Source organism: Myxocyprinus asiaticus, chromosome 34 (genome assembly GCF_019703515.2).
Source record: "Myxocyprinus asiaticus isolate MX2 ecotype Aquarium Trade chromosome 34, UBuf_Myxa_2, whole genome shotgun sequence".
NCBI lineage: Eukaryota > Metazoa > Chordata > Actinopteri > Cypriniformes > Catostomidae > Myxocyprinus > Myxocyprinus asiaticus.
The window spans coordinates 9924041-9942699 of NC_059377.1; the positions used below are offsets into that span (position 1 = coordinate 9924041).

The 18659-nt window shown below is 37.0% G+C and overlaps 3 protein-coding genes across 7 annotated transcripts in view; 1 reads left to right on the forward strand and 2 right to left on the reverse strand.

Annotated features, from left to right (window-relative positions):
• The window catches only part of LOC127424872 (uncharacterized), a 17520-nt gene extending 13815 nt beyond the window's left edge, over positions 1-3705 (forward strand). Inside the window, exons 3-7 of one of the 4 annotated variants that reach the window (XM_051670381.1) lie at positions 846-978; positions 1177-1218; positions 1673-1707; positions 2849-2933; positions 3346-3705. In XM_051670381.1, coding sequence (XP_051526341.1) covers positions 846-978; positions 1177-1218; positions 1673-1707; positions 2849-2933; positions 3346-3353 — 303 coding nt within the window. In that variant the 3' untranslated portion in view covers positions 3354-3705. Of the gene's footprint in view, positions 1-845; positions 1219-1672 lie in introns of all 4 variants that reach the window. The other 3 variants (XM_051670380.1, XM_051670379.1, XM_051670378.1) reach the window with 3 other exon arrangements.
• LOC127424871 (perforin-1-like) overlaps positions 1-7799 on the reverse strand; it is a 48359-nt gene extending 40560 nt beyond the window's left edge. The window contains exon 1 of one of the 2 annotated variants that reach the window (XM_051670374.1): positions 7778-7798. In XM_051670374.1, the coding sequence (XP_051526334.1) occupies positions 7778-7780 (3 nt within the window). In that variant the 5' untranslated portion in view covers positions 7781-7798. Of the gene's footprint in view, positions 1-7777 lie in introns of both variants that reach the window. The other variant, XM_051670373.1, reaches the window with a different exon arrangement.
• A 2433-nt stretch (positions 7800-10232) lies between these two features.
• Positions 10233-12556, reverse strand: LOC127424870 (perforin-1-like). Its single transcript, XM_051670367.1, has 3 exons — positions 12483-12556; positions 11734-12260; positions 10233-11594 (listed from the first exon to the last, which is right to left on the reverse strand). Exons 1-3 carry the CDS (start codon positions 12483-12485, stop codon positions 10388-10390), a joined length of 1737 nt encoding a protein of 578 aa, XP_051526327.1. The 5' UTR covers positions 12486-12556; the 3' UTR covers positions 10233-10387.
• Positions 12557-18659: the final 6103 nt, after the last annotated feature.

The window sequence follows — 18659 nt, forward strand, 5'->3', positions numbered from 1 at the left end:
CCTCAGTGACTGTGGGCGCTGACAGCAGTGGGGGAACGGCCCTTGTGCCCGTGGACAATGGCAGTGGCAGGGAAATTGCCTCCATGGCAGCAGAAACTGACAGTGGCAGAGAAACGGGCATCTTGTTCCTCCTCCTCCTCCCCCGGGCGGTGATTGTTTCACTACACTGCAGCGCGACTGGATCAAACAAACACAGGGCAGGTGTCGTTCGCAGCTGAAGTTTGTAATGATCAGGGTTCCCATGGAAACAATCATGGTTCCCATGGAAATGCTGATTCAGCATGTCAGCGACACCTGAAACACATAAGGGCAAAACATAAACACGCTTTGAAAAAACAGACAAGGGATGATGATGCTATGGTCCTCCACAGGGGCACACACAACCTGACCGGTTGATAGGACCATGACATCACCGGAGAGCGCACAGCGTTAACATGTGCATGGTGGTTCCAAACAACCAGATCCGTGCGCTCACACAAGGGGGGAACACAAAACACAAAGGCTGACCGGTACTGTCATGGTCCCCTGACAAGGTGACCGGGACACTCCCACTCAAATACACCAAAATACACAGTGATTGATGATGAAGACATCATTGTCATGGGAGGATTCATTCTGCCGGTTTGTTTCTGTGTGTTTCCCTCGTGTTGTTGCAGGTGCGGGGTTAATCACTCGCTGGCGTTGCTCAGCAACGCTCATTACCAGCCGCTGCTTGATTAGCTCGGCACCTGCACACTATCTGCTCTTCCCCTTATAAGCAGCCCTTTTGTTCAGTATCGGATCGTTCTCGTGTTGTGTGCTTTGTTTACTCGTGTTTCTCACGCTATTCTTTTGTATTTTTCTAGTCTGGACATTTTCCTGTGCTCCAGCCATTACCATCTCCTTCATTCACCGGATCACTCACCTCTGTTTCTCTTTGCTCCAGTCACCGCCATCTCACACCACTCCTTGGAATATATTATCTCTACACTGTAAAATGTAACTGATGATCTTACTAATAAAATTAAGTGACTATAACTTATTTTGAATAAGTTTATTGACCTTACTGAGTTAAACTAAGCAATGACAATTTTTTGGCACGGAAAGTTATTAAACTCAACAGATTCAATTAACCTCTACTTAAAACAATGAGTATTTTGAAATTTTGCGAGTGGTGATGTGCAGTTCTACCTGTAGGTGGAGTCGATTTGCATGCTGAGGGGAAAAGCACATGGAGAGGTGAGTCGGTGCTTTTTTTATTGCTTAATTGGTCAATGTAACAATCAGATTAAATGACTTAGCATTACACAGTGACATTGGATGTGGTGGTATTACAATCAACTTGTTGGATTGTGTTGGATTGTGTTAATCGAAATTAGCAGTCTAACATTTGCTAGTCACGTATCTTTGTATACATGTGTTTTCAATCAAGGAACATTTTTATGTTTTATTTATTCTTATTGTGTGTACAATGTTGACTGGGGAAAAAACATTGATGCCTCTTAAATTACTGATTTACCTGTACATTTGAATGTTAGATTAGGTGTGTTGTACAGGGAAAGCTATAGTTTAAATAATTTCATTTTTTTAGATTATGTTAGATTAAAATATTTGAAAACTACACAATGATTTTAAAAGTATTAATCTATTTTGTAAGAATTATGTAGGTTCATTTTATTTTCTTCATTTGCAGAGCTTGTTTTGTGGATTGAGACATGCAATGGAAATGTAAGTACTGTGTTTTTGCCTGTGAAAAGAGAGCTCTCCTATTGAAGCATTATCATATAAAACATGGAAGCTACACCAGAACAACCCCAATTCCATGCCTCCACACAGACTGTTTGTGTTCATTCAAGTCATTTAATGCGCTGAAGGTGCATTTAACTAGAAATCATTCTCAACATGTTGATACAGAACAAACAAGTGGATCAAAAGAAACACCTTTAATATTTCACTGTGAATTTAAGGAACCTTGCACAGAATCCCTGTTTTTCTCCCAATTGCGTCAACATCTAAAAAAGAATGAAAAGGTTCAGTGCCCATACAAAGACTGCAATTTTGAGAGCAGAATTTATTCAGCATTTAATGCTCACAAATGTAAAGAACACCAATTCAGCAGTCAGAGGAAATTAAACCCCAACACTGCAGTTGAATCACAAAATTTAGCTGCAGATTTACCACAAGATGTTACACAAAATACGTCTTCTTACCATGAGTCAATGGATACTACTGAATTTGGCCAAGATGAATATGAAGAAGAGGACCAGACTCAAAATCTGGATCATTTACAGAATCAGCTTGAACGTAATTTAGGTTTGCTCTTTCTTAAGATGCAAACCATTCTGCATATATCTGATGCAGCAGTACAGGAAATAATTCAACAAATTAATCAGATCTTTCTTCTCACAAAGCCCCTTTTGTCTAATGCAATACAACAGATTCTAGATCAACATGGAGTCAGTGATAATAATTCTGTTTTGAGAGACATTGTGAAAGTTGTCACAGAGAATAATTTGATCTTGAAAATGACCGATTCAGGTGAGTCTCTCTCTACAGTCAGTAAAAGAGCATCATATTTTCAGAAAGAATTTCCAATAGTTATGCCAATAGAATATAAACTTGAGGAAGACTCACAATCATTTGCATATGTGCCAATTCTGAATATGTTACAGGTGCTTTTAAACAGACCCACACCTATTATTTAGCTTCAGAAGACATTGATTCATTCACTGGGGTCATATGGATTACTGTCATGGTGGCTGTATGTGTTTTTTGGAGCTTCAACTTTCTGGCACCCATTCACTTATGTTATATGGACTCACAGAGATGGATTATTTTTCTAAAAATCTTTGTTTGTGTTCATCTGAAGAAAGAGAGTCGTATACATTTGGGTTCTCCGTGGCCTTCCTCTCATTCTTGGAGAAGAAACTACAGAGTTTTTTCAAACATGTTTGGCGAGTATCCTTCCCTGTGTATTTCATTCCAAACTATAATGCCCACACACATATAGGCATGCCTCATTCAACTATGTACACTTAACTCTCTTAGCTTGGACCAGACGCACAAACTCTGCTTTTGTGAAGTTTTTTTTTTTTTTCATTTCTTTTTTTAACTCAGGCCATTCTACAATTTTATTTATTTATTTTTAAATTTTTTTTAAATTTTTTTTTTGTATGCAAGTTCTACCTTCATTGTACAGTTCATTGTTTTGAATATAAATTGCACACAATATTTTGATTCACAACCTTTATCTCTGTTAGTTGTACATAAAGAAGGTGATGGTCCTGGATCTTTAAATGACACATACATTTGTGAGGTTTGGATTTTTAATGTAAGTAGGATTGTAATATTTCTGTTTTTTATTAGGACTGTGATTGTGACACACCCCAGATTTCCATTGGGATTCTGACCGTGATACCTGAAGACAGCCAGGATTCTCCACAAGCACTGCATTTGGAGGCTTCACACACAGCAATTATTCTAGAAGGAGCCATATCGATGGATGATCTCGAAAACCTTCCACATGCCATGTGCCTACTTTTTGGGCTGATAAATGCGCTAAATTTGGAGGACCCTCCGCAGCTAAAGATCACCTTTGATTTTATTCAAAGAGTGTTTCTTTCCCTTGGACACAAATCCCTGAAACCAAAACTACAGTCACTTAAAAACCTTCTGCTGATGTAGTCTATGCTGTGAGAGATTGTGTTAAGCTTGTGGTTGCACAAAAAGTCAAGATTCTTGGGTGCTATGTTTTAATTGGTCACCTGTCAACCTTTGTTGAAAATGTTTTTGTAGTTTTAGAACACTGTTATATTGTGAGAAACATGTTAAAAGTTTTTACAAATTGTTAAGTGTTACATTAAGGTAATGTTGATATTTTACAAGGTCAACTATTCACTTAGTTTCAGGTCAAAGATTGTGGTTGAATAAAAGTCAGAATTCAACAAAAGTTTTGTTTGAAACAGTCAGTCGTAATTAGTCGCAATGCACTATTATATTGTAAAACAAAGATTTTAGTGTCACTGCACATTTGAGTTGCTTTAGGAATAACAAGAATAACAGTGTGCTTTTTTGTGCTTCAAAAATTGTTAATGTTACATTAAAGAACAATGTTTGGCATTTAGGAATGCCTGAATGGCATTGTTTGGTACATTGTAGTGCCTAAAGAAAATCGTTGAGAAATAAATAATGTTTTGTCTGAGTTCAGTTGTTGCTTTTTGTCTAAACTTATTTTTTTAGTTTAGCTTACTTGAAAATTTTAAGGCAATTGGTTTCCTAATGTATTCCTAGTAATGTGAACACTAATAAGAAGTTAACCTAAGTAATGATTTTGAGTCATCAGTACTTAATTATACTTGATGAACAAGTTTTCTATACAAATTTAATTAAGTTTTGCCAACTAAAAATTATTACACTACTTGGGAATTTTAAGGCAATCGGTTTCCTCACTTTTTCTAAGTAAAGTCAGCTTATTACATTTTACAGTGTACTCTCTCCCTGCTGCAGCTGTTGCCATCCACCATCATCTTCACCCGCCTCATCTCTGGACTGTTCTGTTATTGTGCTACTTCATATTTTCATCATTTACCTGAACTTTTCATTCATTAAACATTGTTATATTTTTACTCCTGCGTTTGGGTCCTAATTTACCATGACAATCATAGAGATCTGTGCAGATGTTTTAGTGAAATGTAGCTTTTATTACATCTGTTTGTGTTTCCATGGGACTTTGGTCTTCCTTGAAGGATTAGTGTCTGTATGGATGAAAAAGCTCTCTCTATAAAAGATAAAAGAATGTACAAGTTTCTGTCCTAGCCTTAATGTGTGGAGCAATTAGGATTCTGCTAATTCATTTGCATGTGCATTTATTGTCTCTTTTACCTATGTATTTGTTGATGTATTTATTAATGTGAGTGGTTCATGCATTTGGAATCATTTAATTACAATCATTTATTAATGTATTCAGCTAATGACTGCTGTAAAAGCATTGTTATTTTTTCTACAATTTTTTATTTTAATAGAAAATAAATGTACTTAATTGACACACATGCCCTGATTTTATTTATTTAATTATTTGTTTGATTGTTTTTATTTAATGTAAAGCCGTAATTGAGACTATTATGTTTTATAGAAACCTTGCATCAAAAATGTTCTTCATAGCACTACTGAGGTTATGTATAATACTTTTTTTATGGTTTCTTTAAAAAAGGGTTATAGCAACTCATAATATAATAACAAAGAATAATGTAATAACTGCAAATAATATAATAAGTTAAATGTAATAAATGTTCATAATGTAATAAGTTTCTCAAAATGTAATGTAAGAGCACATAATATAATAAAGTATTTTTTTTTTTTTTTATGAAAAATGTATTACATTATGAATTCACCAAAAACATTTTAATTGAAAATTTAATAATTTTGTAATATTGTAATAATTTTCAAAACATATCAATAGTTTCCAAGGGTTCTATTTAGCACCAAAAAGGGTTCTGCTGTTACAAGCCGAAGAACCGTTATTTGGTACTATTTATAACCATTTTTCTTAAAATTACTGGTTAAAGCACTACCATTTAAGTAAAATGCAGGCAGTAAACAAAATTTCTTTTAAAAGTTTGTGTATATTTGACCATAGCAAAAAAATACAAATTAAATTATGATCAAATGATGGGGAAAAGTGTTACAACAAGGCATATCTCTAGATGCGCACTTTGGCCTTGATGATTTACTACTTTAGTGTAAAGTCTGATATTTAAGAAAATACAAGGGGTCACTAACTTTGTCAATTCTTTCACTGTTTGTTGAACATTTTCACTGAACTGCACTGTAAATGTGTCCTATGGTGTGACATAGTCAAAGGCAAAGTCAAAATTTGCTGTCACCCTTTCAAAAATGTTGAAAATTATACCGGTTTAAGATGAGTGATGATTATATCTACCCTAATGCAATATTCAACAGTTTTTTTCAAACATATTTTGAGTTAAAAAATACATTTTTGGTTCTTTTATGTGTGTCACACCATAGGACATTATGTCACACTAAAGGACAGAAATGGTAGTTGTTGGATTCAAGAGAAATAAGATGTATTACATTCAAGCATTTTTATTTAACTGAATGAAAGATGATTGAAATTTTTAAATATAATTGTTGCATTTTTCAAAGCAACATTTAAACTATTTACTTTCTTCATCGTTCTCTTAGGATCTCCTCCCTTCTGTGTGGATCCCTGTTAATTTTCTCTCTATACTTTCGTGTTCTCTCTCTCCCAATAATTTTTCTCCCTCAATTCTTTCTGTCCATAATTGAAACAATCCAAAAATGAAGGACCACATTTTATACTTCAGTAGTTTGCATGTAAATGTAATCTTCAATAGAGTAAAGCATATTTGGCCTGCTGTCCGATATTTGAGGGCTCGGAGTTCGAGACTCGACTTGAGTCCTGATTACACCAATCCCCCCCGGGCTTTACTTACTTGGGGGCCGTTTACACAACAACGTTTTCAACTAAAAACAGAAAACTTTGTATGTGTTTTGGCTGCTCATTTGCACGACAACGGCGTTTTGGGGCCTGAAAACACAAACGTTTGAAAACGGGTTTCAAAGTGCACGTTTTTGAAAACGATGCCGTTATCGTCTCCGTGTAAACATACAAAAACATGAATTTGTGAAAACGATGACGTCATGCGCACGCGTATTACGTGTTCAGTCTATAGGCAAGTGCACGACTACTTCAAAACAATGCGCGAGACATTCAAAAATACAATGGCGGACTACAGGACTGTGTTTGTGCTGCTCAAGATTTTGAGTTTATTGACGCTTCTCCAGCAAATTGTAGATTTTCTGCATCACTACTACGACCAGCGATAGCCATCTTCATTGTTTGTATTCACCGCTCTGTGGAAGAACGCTTATGTGCGCAGGCGCCTAGTGTTTCTTTACAAAGTGACATTGCCAACTACTGGCCTGGCATGCATAATACAGCATTTGTAGTCGTTTTCACAGATCTGTGTGAACGGGGATTGTTTTGACAACGTTGCCGTCTGTACGTGAAACTTTTCAAAAACGCAAAGGAAAAACGTTTCCGTTTTTAGTATATCGTTGTCGTGTAAACGTACCCTTAGATGAATAGTGAATATTTGAAAATAGGTGGAGATGGGGAGGAGGCGGGATGCCAAGAAAATCCGTCATGGGAAGCACGTAAGCTGTGGATTATATACTCCTGCTCGCGGGCTGTGATTTGTCAGATTAAAATTGGCATGCTACTCCCGAACCTCTGTTAATTAACTTTTATAACTATTTATTTCCATGACACTGAATAGCAGTATCATCATACATCATATCATCACTATAACAGTGCAAATCTTCTGCAAAAACAGCAGAAAGTAGTTTAATTATTGCAATTAAAACACTGAAAATGGTCAAAAAAAAAAAAAAAAAATGTGTTACATTTTAATTATTTAAAATGTTTCTTTAATAGACCTTGTCCTCTTGTGTGACATGTTTGTCCTCTGGTGTGACAGATGAGGTGGTGTCACATCAGAGGACATTTTCTGTCACACCAAAGGATGCTTCAGCCTTTTGTGTGAGTTAATGACCTTGCTATTCTTAGCTAACATGTCATTAGCCGTTAGCAAGACACATTTGCACAATTTTCCATAATTATGCAGTTTAACATAGTTTTTAGTAAAAAAATATATATATAATTTAGGGGTGTTACACCAAAGGACAACAAAACGTAATCACTTTTAGAACTTTGAAACAAGTTAAACATTTGAACAATTTAGAGACAAAAACTTACCATGTGCACATGTCCTGGCCTTAACAGTGGGCTTCTTCTGACCTTGAATGGGGTTATAGAAACGAAATAAAGTTATCCGTGGAATTGCCCGATTTAAAATGAGGATATGGTGTCACACCAGAGGATGTGGTTTTCAGTGACAAAATGTATCAACTTCCTACACTTTTAGAAATATATGGATGAAAAAAATGAATTGCCATTTACTAAAATAGTCACTTGTAAATTTATGCCAGTGGTATTTATCAACATTTTTATGCTTTTCTTTTTATTTATAAAGGTTAGAATTTATTGAACCTTGCTTGAGACAGTCACACCATAGGACAATTTTGAGATTTGGCTCAAAAAATTTAAAAATCTACTGACAATGCAGTTTGTATAATAACAGGTCGATGTAAAGCAAATACATTTTTAATCATTTTATGCATTTTTAAATGATGACAATTCTATTTATTAATTTTTATCTTGTGCGACAGTGAAAATGCCATGTCATGTCAACAACCCAGGTATACATTTAATTCATGCTGTGCATCATGCTGTCATTGTGTGACAAAACGGAAACCTGCTCTGCATCCAAAATCACGTTCCTCTCGGCTGATAAAATATTGGGTATGCATGCAAGAAGTACGAACAGATTCTGGACATACTTCTTCTGTGGACACTGGTGTTGACCCCGTGACCAGTATATATGATGTGATAACAACCATGAAAATAACCTACTCTGGTAAGCACCATGTAAGCATAAGGGACATATTTCTTGGAATATATATATCACTAACAGTTGAGAAGAGCCTTCTGACTTGTGGTTCACTGCCATTCTTTTAATTTCAGTTTTTTGAACGTGACATTTCCTCAGCTCCCCAGGGATTATTGGATTGTAAAGTGTCCATTCGCTCCGCATTTCCGAATCCTGCCGGAAATAGTAGGTCATCGGTGTATATGGAGAAAACATAGTAGGTCTACATACATTTATGACACACATTAATGTGATAAATTATTTCTCATGAGAAAATAGTTTTATTTGGTTATTTAAGAACTCAAAATAGAAGATAAAAATAGCCTTCTAACAGTTTATGCCCAAATTATGTAGTTTTTAAATTTTTAAACATTGTTTTTAACTAAATATTTTATGTGGCAGTTCTCTTCAGTGCTCGATTGAAGTAGGCAGGATGGTACACACCAGTACACCAAACAGGTGTGTGTTGCTCCCACAAAACGAGTGGGGATAGCTGGTTCTCTCCGGTGCAGACTCCCATGTCTCTCATGAGTGCAACTTTACCATGGTCAAGTTTTACATTTTGTTTTAGTATTTGTACATTTAAATTATGAATTTAAGCGATTTCTTCCTCCGTTCTGCAATCGGTCTGAAACATTTCAGTAGAAGTGTGCAAGTGTACAATACAAGTAACTGTAATTGAGCGTGCATTTGGTGCAATTACCACATGCAAAAGCCTTCTTTTGGAGGGTGTGTCCAAAATATTTGCATGTGTAGCTATTTGCATAGTTTTTCTTAGTGAATCACCTGCAATACGGCCACAACTCACACACATAACTTAATAGATTGCACAAGCAAATTAGTACCCTGTTATTTGGGATCTTAGTAAATCAGGGCCTTTTCAAGTGCATTTTTAAGAATATCTGCTTGCATCACAACAATTGAGCATTGCCATATACAATCCAGGCAGAGTAGGCCAGATCACGGTGGACTGCTGTGTCCCCCACAGCCTATAGCACTCAGAACCGGTTTGCAAGCCCGGGAGTTAGAAATACTTTTTTTAATATATATGGTTTCTGAAGCTTATCAGTGCCCCCTGGTTGGTCTGTGGAAAAATGCCTTGTAGGCATGTGCATTAATCCAAAGTTCAGTTCAGTTGATTACTCAGTAAAACAGGATTTCACAGCAGTTTGTTTCTGATTATTGCGGCCCAAAATGACTGAATTTGTACAGCTTTTCTGAAGAACTATGATGACGTTTGCAGCATTTTTTTTATATATATATTTTTGTTTTTTGTTTTTTGTTTTTGTTTGTTTGTTTGTTTTTGCAGTAAAAAAACAAAACAACAAAAAAAACATTATAGTAAAGTTGTTTAATTTGCATTCGCGGGAGCAGGACACTGTACCGACACCTTATAACAGCTGTCGGGACGTAAGAAAATCTACAGTGCTGTGACGTGAATTACGCATCACTGCGGTACAGCATACTGGTGCATAATGGCCTATGTCAAGCACTGGTTTATTATGACTATAGTCAACAACTAACAGGTCTGAATTGTTTGGAACAATTATCTTAATACTCTGTTTTGTCTGGTTGTCTTTTGTGGTTTTGTGACAGGATACAATTTTTTAAAACAAAGGTACTTAATTAAAATAATTTTTGAATAATCTTTCCTATAGACTACTATCTTTTACCTATAGCTAAAGATCTCTTTCCAAGAAAATGACAGAAATGACAAAAGTCTGCCTTTGTGAATGCTTTAATAAGATAAAAATACAACATGCACTTGGAAAAGAAATAGAAGCAAAAGTTAAAATATATATATTCTAGCTAATTATAATGAAGCTGTGGTAGATAATGATTATTTTGATGCTGAAAGGTCTGATCTGAAATGCAAATCACAGCTCCACCTGCTTTCCATAAGTGCTCTTGAAGCTTAGCTTGTTTGAGTTATTTCGAGCTAATTCAAGCCTCCACAGGTCTTTAACCAGAATACCATTTCTTGAGCTGTAAATGTCAGCAAGAGGGGCAGCCATTGGAGAATGCTTGTATTCATTACACTGAGGGCCCTCTAGACTTGGAGCACATTTCAATTCATAGGTAAAAAAGAAGGTGCCATATTTAAAGATACAGGTGTCAGTCACAACTCCACTTCTAAGGTCAAAAGAGCAAGTACCAAGGAGATTGTTGCTCCAGAGGCTGTCTGCATCATATACTTCGAACGTTAGTTGATTAGCCATGGTGATCTTAATAGGACCAAACTCAAATGTTTCAGGCCAATGTGGATTGTCATTATCATTAATAATCTCAGTGCGCTTTTTCTGTGTGTCATATGTGACTAATACAAAACCATCTGTTTGAGAAGTTACATCTCCATATAGACCTTTGGCCATGAGTTTGTAGACTTTCAGGGTCGCAAGTCCTTTTGCAGTTGGACAGCAGTTAGACTTTATAATTTCACTTTCATCACAAACACAAACACATCGGTCTCTTGCACTGCATTTCCTGCCAATCTTGCAAGATTCTGAGCAAACCTTCAAAAGGGCATTTTCAATTATGTATGCTTCCACAGCTTTCTTAAGTCCCTTCCTGGCAGGGTTTTTAACACTAAGCAAAAAATGGAGGGGTTTGAGAGAGTAGTGCACAATGTCGGGGACAGTCTTCAAAGACTCAAGCCAGTTTTTAAGGGAATTTGGATGTGATGAACCAGAAAAAAGCAGATCTTCTCCATTTATGTTCCCTCCAATAATCTCTGTCTGACGTTCATTAAACATGTTGCTAAACTTTTGATTGTTGCCCATTTTCTTTTTCATTTCTTGACAAAAATGTGTCTCTGCCTTCACAGTTACTGAGCAGTAAGAACCCGAGGCTTCCACATCCAAACAGTCTTTCACCGCAGTGTCTGTAAGCCCACTAATTGTTGCCTGACAGGATTTAATGGCTGTTATGGCTTTCATATTACCCCCTAACATGACACGTGCAATATAGTGAGTGCCATATCTGTTGATCAGGCTGCGGTAAGTGTTTGGATCGTAAGATGAAGGGAGTGATTTGACTGCTTCAAGAAACTCGTCATGAAGAGGTGGCTTTTGAGATAAATCATATCTGCAAAGAAACAGTTAACATGTTTGCATTCAGTGAGATGAAAGAAATCAGAGAGATCCTAATTTACAAATAAAGTTTTTATTTCATTTCATTGTCATTTTAACTTTATTAGTGAGAAACAAGGCCTCAGCTTTCTCACCTGTAAAAGCTGCATCCAACTTCATGTTTGGTAAAACTGTATTTGTCTTCCTTTGATTTTGTCATTGCAAATTTCGCTTCCCTGGAATGGGTGCTTCCAACTGCAGCTCCAGCAACCTTCACATCTAAACCAACTTTCCAGCTGACCGAGAGAGCTGATGATGAATCATTGACCAGTGCTTCACTTGATTCAAAGATCTTACTGGAGACTTTCATTGAACACTTTGGCAAAGACCTCCAGAACACAACTGCAGCTGGTAACTTCTGTTTTATTCCATTCAAGTACGCGTTTTTGTGCAATTTACAAGTGCCGTTTCCCAGATCCCATTTTTCTGTGTTGATCACGTAAGAACCTTTTCGCTCCATGGTCACAACATCAAATCCCTCTCCAGCAAGATTGTGTCCTGGAACAAATGGAGCATCCTCACACTCTTTAGATGTGCCTGATTCATCCCCTCCAAAAACTGTCAGGAGAAACAAATGGCTTGCCCAGAAAGCAATAAGGTGAGCCCGCATCCGCCCCATTGTCTGTAAAATTAAAAAGAGCTATTATGTCAAAGTTATTATTGGTCAAATTTTACATCAGTTATATAGCTTTTTATATCAGTAAGAATATTTTCAAATAAGTGCAATAACAAATGGTTTCTAATGGTTTCTGCCAAAAAATTAATTAAAAAAAAATTAAATAAAAAATCATAATATAGTTTTTGTTTAGAGTTCCACAATTACTTTAAAAGTTTTGAGTCTTACCATTAAATTCACAACAGATCATAAGTCTGTCTAATAAACTGTCGCACTAATCTCTTGTTTTATATGGATAGTGGTGGTGGATGTGGGTGTCAAAGTTCTGTGGCCACGTCATTAGGCAGCTATGACAACACTTCTTAGCCAAAATCTATAAGCTTATTTGAGGTTTATACTATCATTATTACTATTATTATGTTGGTATGGTAGTCACTCTAAACGTTCCCTGCATATGTCATTGCACATTCTGCCTTTAAACACTACAGTGCCATTGTAAAACATTTTGTTCTGATGTTATTTTATAATAACATCTGAGCAAAACCTCTGTGCTAAGCTGTAAAAAGCTATAAATATGCTCAGTGAAAAGCCGAGCATCTGAAGATGAAGTTACTATAGAGATGTGTCAGTAACCTCTGCAAATGCATGTGACCTTTTAAAGCACAAGGATTCTCAAGACAGTTATGATTGCAAATAGCTTGATAGATGCCACTAAATGAGAGCTGAAACTGAATATTTGTGCATTTACTATTATTTAACATCCAGTGAGGCACGCACACGTGCATGTACACAAGTTGCAAGGCCAGACATTTTAAAGTGAGTGGACATTGTTGAAACAGGATGGACCTTTATTCTGTGCCATACTCTCAGAGCTTCTTTTTTCCCCAACCTACTTTTTTATGTATTTATATATTTATTTTATACAATGCCTAGTTTATGGTTCTTTTAAGATTAATTAAAGGAGTAGTTCACCCAAAAATTAGAAATGTTGTCCTTATTTACTAACTCTCATACCATCCTAAACTCGTACAAAAAGGTGGATGCAGTCCACAAAACACAGCGTAGGGCTCAGCAAAGTTACTGGACTCAAAATGTTCCTAAATGAGTCTGTGACGAGGAGGAGGGCGGGGCTGGGCCGTGAGGAAACATGCATGGCCCTGAATTGGGCTAATCAGCCGGGAGAGGATAAAGATGAGCCGGAGGTGCCAGTTCGAGAGAGACGCATGCGGCCGCTGTGTGTGTCTTATATTTTATGTTGTTTTGAGTTTGACATTAAAAGTTTATGTTTACTGTTCAGCCGGTTCCCGCCTCCTCCTTGTCCATCCCCTACCCGTTACATTGGTGCCAAAACCTGGGAAGGAGGAGGGAAGCACTGTCACAGAGTCCTCGCCACTACCGTCCGCTAGGGGAGCAGCCGTGGCCATCTGCCAGGGGATGGAGGGGTCGCTGCCAGCCGCCCGAGAGTTGGAGGAGCCGCTGTCATCCACCTAGAAAGGGGAGGAGCCGTTCATCTGCCAGGGGTCCGAGGAATCACTGCTGTCCGCCAGGAGAAGAGCGAGCTGTCATCCACCAGAGGTCAAAGGAGTGGCTGAGAACCAGGCGATGGTGTGTCCGGGGACCAGCAAGCCAGTTCTCTCTCTCTCTCTCTCTCTCTCTCTCTCCTCTCTCTCTCTCTCTGTCACTCCGCCTTGCTCTTTCTGTGGAAGGGGAACACCCCCCTCCAGGACGGGAGGCCATTCCCCGGCCTGAGTCGGGCGATGGAGGAGTGTGACGAGGAGGAGGGTGGGCCGGGCTGTGAGGACATACGCCCGGTCCTGAATTGGGCTAATCAGCCAGGAGGGGGATAAAGACGAGCTGGAGAAGCCAGTTCGAGAGAGAGGGAGAGACGTGTGTGGCCGCTGTGTGTGTGTCTTATGTTTTATGTTGTTTTAAGTTGAGTTTGGCATTAAAACTTTATGTTTACTGTTCAGCTGGTTCCCACCTCCTCTTTGCCCATCCCCTACCCATTACAGAGACTAACAAAAAAAGAGATACTTTTGTTGGGATTTGTTGTAGAAGACCCTGTGTCTCCATTTTGGTCTGGTTATGGCTACTTTTACTATATATGGCAAGAACTTCTAAAATACAATCCAGTAAAATCTGCACTTTGCCTACTGACCTGGATTTCTTGCTCTGGATCGCTCAAGCTAAAGGCACTGATGACATAAATGGCGTTGTGTGTTGGTTGCTTCCTGTCATGAAGCTAGGTAAAGAATTCAGCTCATTAAAAAAAAAAAAAAAAAAAAAAAATATATATATATATATATATATATATATATATATATATATATATATATATATATATATATATATATATATATATATATATGTTAACATGATTAGAAATGTTTGATGATGCTACCAGAACAAGATTTTTGCAATGGGAAATACAATGCAGTGCACCTAAACTGCATGTGGAACGTTTGTTTCAAAATTACATTGCACTGCCCCTCTATTTCCAGACATAACTGTCGGAATTTCAGCTTGACTGTCCTGTTTTTGTTTTGTTTTTATGTCTCTGTGTATTTTCACATTTTTTGGTGGGTTGGGAGGGTTACTTTTAAAAAGTATTCCTCTACAGATTACAGAATACATGCTGTAAAATGTGATTTGTAACATATTCCGTTAGATTACTCAATGTCAGTAACGTAATCTAAATACTTTGGATTACTTCTTCAGCACTGGCAGATTTTTTTCATTTTTTATTTTTTTTTAAGCATTTAACATAAACAAGTAAATACAGAAAATACACTGAACTGTAAAAATACATATGAAAAAAAAAAAAGCCTTATGCAGTTTTGCTACTCAAGTAAATATACTGTATCATGTTTTAAGGATTTTTAGATATATATTTTTACAGCCAAACAATCTTTAAATTCTTATTAAGAATAACATTTTTGCAATACATCTTTGCCCTAATATCAAAAGTCTTACTAGAGAAAAAAACATTTTGCTCCAACATGAATTTACGTCATAGAATAATTATAATGTATAATATATAATCGAGTCTGGTAAGAGATGCATGTAAAGGCAAGAAATAGCATTTTATCTAAGCATAAAGTTCACATGACAATTTACATAAGGTTAACTATTTTTTGCTGCTATAAACTTCAAAGCCCCACAGAGTGTACACAACGACATCCTTTCTCTGATCGTATGTGGATTCTGTTCCTAGAATGAGGCAGAAAATACAGTATATTATTTGTAGCTTTCTATGTGATTGTCTTCTGTCCCGCTTCCTTTATGACAGGCTTATATAGGATGTACTTATGTATAGTTCCTTTGTATATTAATATGTTATATGTGATTTTCTCCTCAGCAGATTTCCATGTGATATCAGCAAAATATATTTTAGAATGCATTTGTATACATTCTATATTACTCCAAGTTTGTCATATGATCAGATAATAAGGAGCATGCTCTTTATAACAAAGAGTCATTTGTCTTTTGCTCAAAAACAGGATGTTCCATTTGAACTCATGATCACATTACCATAAACATAATGTTTTTTTCTAGCTGCAAAGTACCTAACTATTATATTTCCTTTCACACTAGCAAAAGGATAACTATTTAAATTTATATGAATAATCACTTCATATAGTTGCATACTAAATGATTAAATGAAAATATACCTTATATTTCACCCCTTTGGGACTTTATAGGGTCACGTTAATTTAGCCTAATTCAAGAGTGCTACTTCATAATCCAGTCCATTCACCAATTTTAGGTCACACAGTCTCTCTTACTAATGACCAGATCATGGGACAGTACTCCTGTGGAGCATCAGGACCAAACATCTCCTCCAACTCTTATCAAGGGAGGAGTAAAAGATCCTGTCTCCCTACACTCAAGAGATAGAATATTGTGTTTTAAGCATGATCATGTAAATGGTTCAGCACTTGCCCATGGTTTGACGGTGTTGGGCCTCATGTATTCAGATAGAAGACAAAGGTAGGCTTAACACAGTCGTAAAACCTAACTGAGGCCCACATACAAAGTCATAAATCTTACTGATAAAAACCATGGCAAAATCAAACAAAGGGAGTCTAAAACAGACTACAAATCCCATGAAGCCTTGCTCACTAAAGGATCAAACTCTCAACTCCTATTGGATGAGGCACACAACAGAACACCCCTCAACCATGACGTCATCAGGAATAGAAATACCTCTGAGATGCTTCCGGGATTTGCTTCCAGCAACTTTGCTCGCCGTGCGTAGACGCAGCTCATCGCTGCTGTCAGGTGTAGCCTCGTGGCACAAGGAAGTAACGTACGACTTGAAACTGTGGCCATACAATCTCCATCTCGCTGGATGAGTTGAGATTACTCTGTGTTCCACCGAAACTCTAACTGATCCTAAGGAGATCGCCGAGCAATCCGCATCTTCATCCATTTGCCTGCAGAAGTGAAGAGAAAAAAGATTTCTCTTCCCTCTTCAGTCAAGTCGACGTCGCTGATTTCTCTGCCAGCCCGCCGAGAATCAGCAGCTGTACTGCCCGCCGACAGACTGAGGAAACGGCCTCCCGTCATCACCCGAGCCTCGAGGAACACAAATTTGTCTGCGTCCTCATATGATTCAAGTAAGAGGTTTATGTCTGGGCAGAGATAGAATATTATAGTGTGTTATTCTTGTGTATCAAGGTTATTGCTTGTACAGTTTACAGACCGCCGAGTCCGCTCATTGCTGCTAATAATACTCAAGGTATTACTGTAATGTACTGTTATCACGAATGAGATCTGCTGTGTTGTAGTCCAACCACATTGGACTGTTGTGTATTTCCGCCATCACGGGTGAGACCGGCACACTGAGTTTATCCATTAAAGAACCAAAGACCGCGGGACAGTTTACGAGCCATCCACCGCGTCTCTGAGTGATAAACTAACAGTTGCTTTCTCTCCCACAATCACAAAACCAGCTTTGGTGCCGCCACTTTATTCTCTCCCTCTCTCGTACTAACCACACACACACGCAACTCCTCACAAACATTCTCGCACACATTTTTGGCTAGTAGATAACTTCGTGATAAAGCAATTTTCCTAAGAGAACAATCTAATATTGAGACTGTTATACTATCTGGTTAATAGTCCCTGATTCCAGGGTGGTGCCCCGGCGATATTAATCCTTATTAATATTCTATTGATTTTTGATAATTGATAAACATCTTTGATGATTGTTGAATTTGAAGGATCAATAAGCTAGTGTTCATTTTAATCAATGTTTCATCGATGTTAATAATTAATGATTATCTTTGATAATTGTTGATTTAAAGGATTAAAAAAGCTAACACTGATTCTCATCAATGTACTATTGATTTTAATCATTAATAATTATCTTTGATAATTATTAATTATTGCTAATAACCAAACCTGCTCCTGAACATGGCACACTACATTTAATGGTGTGCCGTCTGAGGTTTTAATGAGTTAGATTCTATTATTTAATTTAAATATTAATTAATAACTAAATAAATAATTATTAATTATTTCTGATAGTAACACTGATCTAAACAACCAGTAGGACCTACAACGGTTATGTAGAATATAACAGAAAATATTATTCAAAATCATAACATTTTGATTATAGTAGCATGAAAATCAAAAACCTAGTAAATATATCAAAAACATCAAAATAAAAAGTTCCATTCTTTCAAAGATTCCATTAACGAAAGATCTTCAACCCAGTTACTTTGTGTAACGTAAAGGGTCACCTCAGGGGAGAGGTTAGGCTAGCACTTTCATCCTGGGGCATGGCTTGTCATTCATTTCCTCATATATCTATTCAGTGGTGGAATCAATTTCCTCCCATTTTGTTCCTTCTGTCCATCCAGGAGAGTTGTCATTGTATTGTAGTGGACCATTCACATTGATCAATGTCATCTGCTTCATTGTTGCTCGGATCAAGAATGATTTTATCAATGGTAACACACAACAGAATATTATTCCTCCCACAAGGATTGTTATTCCAATCATTATGCCAATTTTAGCCAACCATGCACCCCATTTTCCTAATGATTATCTAACCAATCCCAAATTTTTTCATCTCTTCCTGCATTTTCTGCAACTTTCTTTCTTAATGCTTTCAATTTTGTCATGGTAACAGTAAATGCACCTTCCGGTGCTGTGTTGTTAGGAATATAAGTACAACATTGGTCTCCAACCAGAACACATACACCCCCTTATCTGCTAATATCCAGTTTAATGTCGATTCTGCATTGTCATTCTACTTGTTGCATCTACCTGTTCTCCCAATGTAGATAAAGCAGTATCAGTATAATTGATAAACCTCTGCTGATTAGAGTAAATATAATTGATTCATTCTGTATTTTTATTTGGTGTTATCCAAACGAATATTGACTCAAATCCTGC